General features: G+C 45.4%; 1 protein-coding gene and 1 long non-coding RNA gene across 4 annotated transcripts in view; one reads left to right on the top strand and one right to left on the bottom strand.

The window, feature by feature from the left end:
- LOC148221082 (uncharacterized) overlaps positions 1 to 9,862 on the top strand; it is a 154,777-nt gene that overhangs the window by 41,495 nt on the left and 103,420 nt on the right. The gene's annotated exons all lie outside the window — the stretch shown is intronic.
- Positions 2,640 to 7,780, bottom strand: LOC106858667 (keratin, type I cytoskeletal 19-like). The gene is made up of 8 exons (XM_014885446.2): positions 6,860 to 7,780; positions 6,285 to 6,367; positions 5,317 to 5,473; positions 4,869 to 5,030; positions 4,605 to 4,730; positions 4,264 to 4,484; positions 3,434 to 3,459; positions 2,640 to 2,937 (listed from the first exon to the last, which is right to left on the bottom strand). The coding sequence occupies exons 1-8, from the start codon at positions 7,403 to 7,405 to the stop codon at positions 2,864 to 2,866; spliced, it is 1,395 nt and encodes a 464-aa protein (XP_014740932.2). The 5' UTR covers positions 7,406 to 7,780; the 3' UTR covers positions 2,640 to 2,863.

The raw sequence follows: 9,862 nt of genomic DNA on the forward strand, positions 1-9,862 counted from the left end.
TTATTTAAAGCCACCAGCCCTAAAAACTGACCTGGCAATCATAGTCTTTCTGGAATAGTCTTTCTCAAAAGTCTTAGTAACTTTCTGTCAAACTGTATCCATCAAACAGGGGAAGGTCGAGGGTGGCTGTTGCAGATTGTCCTGTTCCTCGTGCTGGTAGGGGATGTGGACTGGGGAGTGGTCCCGTGGCAACTGCTGTGTTTAGTGGGTTTGCCTTGTCTTGTTTCAGTCCATGGCTGAGGGATGAGACAGAGGAGGAAGATCTGGAAGAGGCAGGAAGCTGAGTGGGCACAGGCTCTCCCAGAAATGCTGCAGCTGCTTTCCTTACCTAGGTGAAGGCTAAACCCCTTCTCCAGGGTCTGCCCTGGCCCTGCTGCTCATCATGACTCGTGAGGGAGGCTGCATGGAGCAGCGTTACCCTGTCCTGGGTTAAACAGGCAGGGATGTGTTTTCCCTGTTTGTTTCATTTGGAACGCTGCAGCAATAAGGAGCTGTTGCACTCCAGCTTCCCTGGTACCTCCTCATTCCCGAGGGAGCAGGGTTCGGGCTCCTCCTTGCGGCTCGGGCTCGGCTCTGCTCAGCAGCTGCTCGTTTCCTTTTCCCCAGCTCCCTTTACATTGAGCACATGCTCCTCTTCCATCCTCAGACGCTTCCTTCTGTACGAATCCTGTCATTTCTAACTATTTGGGGAAAGAAATCCCTGAAAATCGGGTTTTCCAGTGAGTACAAGATTTCGATTTCCCCAAATATTCTGATTACAGCCACTATCCATAGCTGCAGTCCGAGGTCAGCCCTTCTGCTGGGGAGGGGGATGAGCTTGAAGCATCAGACAAAAACGGAGGCCCTAACTTGAAAAAAAACCCTAAATTATAATAGAACTGATGACATCCAGCAGATCTCACCAGATCTGAAATTTCAGATTGAATTTTCAGTTTAGCAAGCTGGTGTCTATGAACTATCACACTGAGATGAAATTACACATGGATGTACAGAATAGAATGTGAAATAAAATGAGAGACCACAGAGCTCAGTCTTGAGAATGTCATGGAATTGCCACATCATGAAAACCAGAACTGTATTTTCTCTTGCAATTAATCCAAAGTACAGGTGATCTGGGACATGGGAAGTGCTTCCCCTGAAGCTCAGCCTTTCCAAACTGGAACAGATGCCACGCAGTTTTGATCCACACATGTTGAGGATCAATGAAAAAGACCAAACAACTTATTTAAAACACTGACACGACTCTTTGTCAGGCTGTAGTGCTGAATTTGGGTTTAGTCACCGCTTTAATGCAGAACAGAGAATGGAAGTGACACTCAGGGTAAGGAAATGAACTGTTGTCAGCAGATGGCACCCTTGGATGGGGACTGCTCTGCTCCCTGGGACATGGGCGCTGCTCTGCAGTCCCGGCTTGCTTCATCTGGGAATTGTTTTACTGAATTGAAACATGGGAAACAAATTGAGCTGAATTTCGAGGCTGCAATTTAAATACAGGCAGAATATTTTGACGACTACATTGTACTGGTCAATGTCCTGCAACAATCACTGATTCAATTCCTCCATCTGGAATACAAATGGATGGATATCTGCCTGTGGCTGTAGGAATTCCCTCTCTTGCTGTTTGAATGATACAAGCAATAGTCACTCAGGTTTTGGATCAGGAAAAAATATCATTTATACCATCCGGTTTCCCTCTCTAGTGGATTGTGATGTTTTTTTGCTGCAGTTTGCCAGAGTCTCTTCCCAACTCTTTCCAGCAGGAATGCCAGCAGGATGGGCATTTCTTACCAGCAACACCAAAGATCTCAAGGCCAAAGCGGAGATGCCAGCAGTATATTTCTTTTTCTTAAATGTCAGAAAATAGAAGACACAAAAATAGTGTCTCTAAGGAGCTTGGAAGGAAAATAAAATATGTAATTAATTCTATAAATGATACCATTTTTGCAGATACTATCGTGTGGATTGAATATCCAGTGATGGATGCCTTTTCCAGACACATTATGTTAGCAAAGTACAGCGCTTAGGTAACTGCTTTGTGTCCTTCTGGGGTTCACCAGGGTCTTCAAGGTTTATCAGCATCCCTTCAGTTCCACTGGTGGGGAATTTGTAGCTGGGAGAAAGTGCTGTGGCTAAAACAGCAGGCATAGCAGTGACATGGACTGGGGATGTTCTTCCTGATGGATGAAAACCAAAACAGTTGCAGCAAACTCTGACCAATTTGTTTCATCTGGACTATGCCTGCTGTTTCCTTAGGAGCTGAGGGAATTTGCCTTGGTGCTGCAGGCAGTGCAGGAGCACAAATATATGCATTTTTTCAGAGATGCATTTTATTTGTGCGTGAATTGCAGCCCTATTGTGCCCTTGGAATTGAGAACAAAGATCTTAAGGATTTTTCATGTTATCTTCTCTGTTTTTAACTGATACCAGCTCCAGATGCCTGGCAAAATCTAAAGGCACTTTATCTGTCCATTCATCACCATCTTTATTATTATTTTTAAACTTATTATTGTTATTACTGTTGTTATTCCCAGAGTATCCCCTGGTTGGGTTCCAGCAGCCCATGCTGGGAGGGCCTGTGGGCTGTGTGTGGCAGTGCCACAATGGCTCCAAAAAACACCATTACACTGGATTTATTTGCAGAAGCAGAACAGAAACTTTATTGTTAGGACACAATAGAGCACCAGCAGAAAACAGGCTTGGCATCTCCAACCCAGCCAGCCAATGCTCATGTACACAGTCAGAGCAAATCTAAGGAAAGACATTCTTGGATACATTCTTTTGATTTGGGGTAGTGAAAGGCTCTTTCTCTCAGCATTAGCCAGTGTGGAGGCTGCACTGGTCCACGTGGGGATTCAGTATTTCTTTATGGGAATCTCCTGTCACGGGTAGAACCAGATTTTCCATCGTCATCTGTGCCAGAACGACCTCTTGCAAATGCTGTTGTAGGGGGAATAAAAAAAATTAAATCGGGAACAAAAAATCAATAAGGCCCTGCCAAGACCCTGAGGAGCTGAACGGTGAGGTTGTGTTTGTTCCTCACAAGATCTTTTACATATCAAAGGCAGAACTGCCTTTACATCTTAACCACTTTCCCTCCTGGTCCTCATCCAGAAAACCTTAGGAGTGCTTATCAGATATAGATTTGGAAGTATCTTGTATGTTATGTGAATCAGCAGAGGAACTTAGGAATCTTTGGGAATTTGGGTATTTTAGAATCCCATGAGCAGTTCATGCAATCATTTTGGCAATCTACTGGTTTCAAAAATGCACATAAAGAGAAGTATTTTATTTTTGTCTCTACATGATACAGAACACGCTCATTGTGGGGAGAATGGAATGTGTGATAGTAAGAAGAAATCCAAGGCTAAAAGGTTTATTTAATCCTATATTGCCTGTTCATTTCAGCCCCTCATTAAATAAAAATATTTCTTACCATCCTTGGGGTTCAGTCCTGTCAACCTGTAGAAAAGAAATACTTGATTAATGACCATTCCTGACCCTGTCCCCTGAAACCATCAAACCAGTTAGGAATTTGTGTAGAGAGCCAGGATTTCACATGGCTGCTCTCAATGGCTGGTTCTGAGGTGTGCTGTTACTAGAGGTGGTGTTAAGGTGCTTTCAGCTTTGAAATTCACCCCTGTGTACTTGAGAGGGAATGGAAGTAGTGGTCAGACCAGTTCCTTGTCCTGAGGTGTCTCCTTATACTGCTCCTCTCCTTAGCATGCCTCTTCTAGAAACTATATAATGAGCTGATTCCTCTTCAGATATCAAAAGTAATTCCATTTATAGATCAGATATGAGAAATGGGCATGAAAATGTAGATTTTACTAAAGTAAGCCGGAGTCTGTTCCAGGCTCTTTTCTACCTGGGGATAGTGGCGTGTGAGGATGAGCATTTTCACCTCTGTGCACAAATAGAGAAAACCAGGAGCTAAAGAAATACTGGGAGCAGGTTTTTATAGGTTGTCTCAGGCTGAAAGTTCTAATTCCAGTGCAACCAGAGGATTAAGTGAGACATATGTATGGGGTCTGGTGCCTTTTGGAATTCATCATGGTCAAAACAGTGGCATTTCTATTTTCAAATCCTCCACACCACCGATGTGCAGATTTAGCTTGACAGCACCGGGGACTTTGCTTTGCCAGTGCTCCAAAGGCTGCGTGTGCAAGGAGCGTGACCGGGGCCAGCCCGGCAGCCCCAGACCCGCTCCACTGGGTGTGTTGTTACCCCCATGTGCTCATCAGGTAACTCCTGACAGTGACATACTGCGAGTCCTGCCCCTCCAGCAGGTGGCGGTACGTGGCGATCTCCTGCTCCAGGCGGCTCTTGATGTCCATGAGCATTTTGTACTCCTGGTTCTGGCGCTCCATGTCGCAGCGCAGCTCGGCCAGCTGCTCCTCCACGCTGGTGATGAGAGCCTGGATCTGAGCCAGCTGCGCGCAGTATCGGCCTTCTGTGTCCCTCAGGTTGGCCTCCAGCCCGGCTTTCTAAAGAGCAGTAATGTCAGAACAGGTTAGGATGAAGTTTGTCCCACGGAGGGGGAGTCGAGGAGAGGAAGGGGACAGTGTGAGGCAATGCCTTGAGGAGTGTTTGGGGCAGCTCCGTACCATGCTGAGCTGTGACTGGAGCTCGATCTCCAGCCCCTGCAGGGTGCGGCGCAGTTCTGTGATCTCCGACTTGCTGGTCTGTATCTGCTGGGTGTGGGTGGCAACTTCACGGTTCAGCTCATCAGTCTGAAAGGAAAAACAACTGTTAAATCACATACAAATGTATAAAAAAAATCAATCATTTTGAGAAAGGGAGGTGGGGACCTGCTGGGGCGGTAATGCTGAGGCAGCGCATTGCTGTGCTGTTCATTGGTGTGACTGTACCTGAGTGAAGAACCAGGCCTCAGCATCCTTACGGTTCTTCTCAGCCAGAGCCTCATACTGTTCCCTCATCTCGGCAAGAACTCTGGTCAGGTCGATGCCAGGAGCCGCATCCATTTCCACATTGACTGTTCCACTCAGCTGGTTCGAGTACTCTTTCATTTCCTGCATGGGCAGAAGGCAGAGGACACAGAAAGATCAGGCTCCCTCCTGTCACACTGCTCCTGCCCCCATCAATCCCTGCTGTGGTACACACTACCTGTGCTATCGAGTACCACAGATGGAACACACATCAAACATTTATCACATTTTCTCTCTTGTTGCACCAGTTTCCCTACTCTCTATGCACTCACACAGGACACATGTATTTACATGTAACTTACATGTTTCATTTACAAGAGATAAATTCCAAAGGGGATTGATCTCCTCCTTGTACTCTCAAAATTCTCACCTCTTCATGGTTCTTCTTCAGATAAGCCAGCTCCTCTTTCAGTGTCTCAATCTGCATCTCCAGGTCAGCTCTGGACAGGGTCAGCTCGTCCAGGACGCGGCGCAGGCCGTTGATGTCGGACTCCACGCTCTGGCGCAGGTACAGCTCATTCTCATACCTGCAGTTCAAAAAAGAAACAAGCACTGGAATGTGTCCTAGTTTGGATTTGATACAGCTATAAAATGATCACACATATAGGAGGAACAGTGGACTGTAGATGAAAACATACAGATTTAGAAGTGTAAAAGCAATAAAGCTGTTTTTTCCAATATCCAACTATGACATAAGGAAGCACAGACAATGCTGTATGATTTTGTTCCTGAGGAGGACATGACATTTCACCTTGCAGAACCTAATAATGATTATCAGCATCAACAGAAACATTGTCACACAGGACAGGAGTTTTGCAGTGTCCTCCCAGATTTGGTGTGTAGGAAAGCACAGGTGGGCCAGGGCTGCCTGGGACATAGGAGGGAAAATAGAAACCTGCAGGTGCATTGCTGCAGAGAAGGCAGCTGCACATGGACCTTTATCACCTGATGTACTGCTGAGCCTGGGAGCTGGAAAAGCCTCACCTTACTCTAAATTTCAGACTCCAGCAGAGAACTGCTGCAGCCTCCATAGCAATCTCTTCCTGCCACTCAGTTCCTTCTAAGTGAAAATCCCACCTTTCCTGCCTTCTTTCCCCTGTGATTCAGGCTAGTAAAAATATTTGAGTATCACAAAGAAATGAAGACATGGGCTATATATATATCATGCAAACAGCTCAGTGAATCTGAGTGTTCTGTGAGGTTTATTCTCTGAATTGGTCCTTCATCAATGGATTCTCCTTGCCAGGGTGCTTTGCATCTTAAGTTACTAAAGAAAAAACTGTTTTGAGAGAGTGAAGACAAGCAGAGTGAAGACAAATGTGCTCCAGGTGAACTTACTTCAGCCTAAAGTCATCAGCAGCCAGTCTGGCGTTGTCAATCTCCAGAATGACCCGGGAATTGTCAATGGTAGCAGCAAGGATCTGGCAATTAAGAAACATGGAGAAAGTTTCCCGTGAAAAATGGTAAAATATCTGATCCCCATTCCATGAGCAAACCAGGTCTGTGATACTCTGTGCAACACGGATTAGAACCACAACAGGGAAATGTATTTGTACAACACCTGATCTTATCTGTAGCCAAGAGAATTATCTTTCCAGCTTTTGAGGCCTACCTGTCACATTCTTTACTATTTGGTTCCTGAATTAATATATTGATAATTCTAAACACATTTTGCTAACTTTTACTGCAATCATTTTAATTTCAACGAACATCACGTTGTCAGAATAAGATGTTGGTGTTTAAATTGAGAAGAGGCTACTCTTTTCTGCTAGAATGCTCAAGACCTCAATGTATTTGGGACAAGGAATTTACTACTTTTTTTGTAATTATACAGTCATATTTTAAGGACATGGAACATGCAGCTCCATAATTCTCTTGCCTTCTTATAACTCCTCTACATATGAATGTCATACCTTGTCTCGGAGATCTTCAATTATCTTGTAATAATTGCTGTAGTCACGGGCGGGGCTGGTAGGAGCTTGTTTCTGGTACCAGTCTCGGATTTTCACTTCTAAATCTGAATTGGCCTCTTCCAGGGCTCGTACCTTGTCCAGGTACGAAGCCAGCCGGTCGTTCAGGTTCTGCATGGTTATCTTCTCATTGCCAGAGAGGAGGCCATCGCCGCCGCCAAAGCCACCAGCGAGGTCAAACCCTCCACCAAAGCCAGCGCCTCCTCCAAAGCCAGCGCCCCCTCCAAAGCCAGAGCCCCCTGCAAAGCCACAGGCTGCTCCCCCTCCAAAGCCTCCTCCATAGCCTCCCCCGAAGCCGTAGCCTCCTCCTGCAGAGGAGACGTACCTGGCCGAGGAGACGGAGACGCCGCGGCCGCCGGAGCCGCCGTGGATGCTGGGGGCCCGGTAGGAGCCTCCGGCACGCACCGAGGACAGGCGAGAGCTGCTGCCCCCAGCACCCCCAAAGCCACCCCCGTAGGTGGAGGAAGAGCTCATGAAGGAAGTGGCCATGGCTGAGGCACGAGAAGGAGCAAAGGTCAGTTATGCAGCTTGCAAGAGAGGACAGCTGTGTCTTCACTGTCCTGGTGCCTTTTTTATATCCTCATGATGGGGTGTTGGGAGACAAACCCCACTGCAGCCCTCCCTCCAAAATTTCTCCTCCCTCAAGGTGAGGCCAACTATGATGACATTCCTGACAAGCAGTGCTGGCAGCACATCGCAGGGGCTTGGGCTTGGGGTTTCTTTTTTTAATTAAACAAAAGGCATGAATCAGATGATGTTATTTCTTCAGGCTATAGTTCTGAAACTTGGAGTTTACTTCTCTGACATTTAAGAATGGAAAAACAAAGTGAGTGCAGCCCCACCCACGTGCCTATTTACAATGCTCACCATGGCTACCTTCAGAAAATCAACTTTTTCTAAAAATGAGGCTTAAGTAAAATTTTTCTTTCATTGAAAAATGTACAATCGCCTCTTCATCTCACTGTTATTCCTTCTTTTCTGTCTGCATTTTTCCCTTTAAAATTTTGGAATTGAATTAGAAATGTTCTTATTCTTGATTTTTTTCTTGTAACTAATATTTAGATTCTGGAGTCGGAATTTTTAGTACAAAAAGCATCTATTCATGGCACTGTGTGAGGAACAATCAGCATCCATTGGTGTGCAAGGGAGCATGGAAACTGTAAATTTATTAATTGTTGTGAAATAGTCCTGAAAGGTAACACAGATTGAAACAACTCAGTTAAAAGAGTAATGTGGAAGGACTAAGATCAAATGCAAAGAGAAAATGTAAAGAGAATGGGTTTAAGAGAACACTGTTCTGATAGCAATACGTATGTTTAATTCCAATGTGCACTAGGAAATGGAGTAGTATTTGAAAATAAGTCTTGTGAAACACTCAGAGGAGTCACCTTAATCCTTCATTTAAAGCAGGAGTCTGAAACAGAAATACATTACAGGGATAATAAATGGCCAGTGAAATTGAGGAATTCAGTCATGGAGCCCTGCCTGCCCTGCACAGCCCTGGGAAGGCAGATGTGGGAGGTGTGTGGAGCAGAGCTGCCCTGCTGGGTGGGCTGGGTGGGCAAGGTGGCAGCCAGGACTGCACAACACGGGGACCTCAAATAAAGCTTAAAGAAGAAAACTGATTCGTTTGCTAAAAACATCATAAGAAGAGTGGTTTTTTTAGCACAGTCTTTGACCATACAAAAACTGAGCTTAGAGCTCAGGATGGGGATTTTGGGCAACCCAAGGCTCACAGGAGTTGTTTGGAATAAAACAAGGGGGTTTCTGACATTTCCAGCTGAGATGTTAATGCAGGAGCAGGGAGTGCACAGCATTTTTCACTCGGACATGTGCACTTGGGAGGGAAGAAATGGCAGAGTCCAGCTGTGATGTGCCCTCACAGGCTGGCTCTGGGCACGGCCACTCACTCCAGGCTGAGCAGAGCACACGGGTGGGTGTTCACTGCTCTGGGAACATGTTTCAAACTGAACCTGGCCTTTTGCCACAGCCCTTCAGTTTTGCTGCTGGGCAGATTAATGGTCTGTGTACCTTGCCAGATCCCAGTGTCTCCAAGGGTTGGTGGCTCAGGAAACAGGTTCAGACAAGCCCTCATAAAGATAAAAAATTGTCAAATTGTCTTAAAGACCCCAAATTGATATTGTAATATCAATGCCCTGAAGTGTGTGCACTGCCAGGGGCTGTTCAACTGAGACAACCCACAACAAGCAAATCATACTCCATTAAAAAAACCCAAGCAACAAAACACCACAGAATTTAGTTGGAAACTTTGGGGAGTTTTCATTGAGTCTTCTTTCACTCAGGTGTGATAACTCCTTTGGAAGGTCAATGGTGAAACACACTTTGCTCCTTTGTAACATGCCCCAGGCGTCAGGCTGGATCAGTATCAGATGAACGCTTACAAGAACCAGGTAGCAGATAAAATCTGTTTCTTTTTGACCATTGGGAAACAAAATAAATCAAGCAGCCAATACAGATCATGCCCCATAACATAATTTAGACAATGATTTCTACAGCATTTTCTCCTTTCAGACTGTACAAAGAAATAGAAGCCAATCACCTGCTGAAGTTAAAAAAAAAAAAAAAAAGCTTTTTCAAGCTTATGCCTTTATTCTGGTCTCGCTACCTTTGCTCAGAAATTCCTTATTCAGTGTCTTGCACACACACACTCGTCCTTTGCACAGTCTCAGCATTGTACCTGTGGTACCTGAACTCCTTAGTTTGTCATCTTCCACAGAGCTTTCCTGGAAAACATTCCCTGACATGTCTGTGCTGCACAAACTCTTTTGTTACCTCTGCTGTGGGATTAACGGAGCTGACACACTCCAGCCCCTCCTCTCAGGACAGCAAGTTCCAGTCAAGCAGCAGCTTGTTTGTCATCTCAGTGATCACTCTATGAGTGATAAAACCATCATTCAGAGAAGACATGACATACCTTTAGAAAAC

The sequence above is a fragment of the Sturnus vulgaris genome, chromosome 27, assembly GCF_052056855.1.
Source record: "Sturnus vulgaris isolate bStuVul1 chromosome 27, bStuVul1.hap1, whole genome shotgun sequence".
Classification (NCBI taxonomy): Eukaryota; Metazoa; Chordata; class Aves; order Passeriformes; family Sturnidae; genus Sturnus; species Sturnus vulgaris.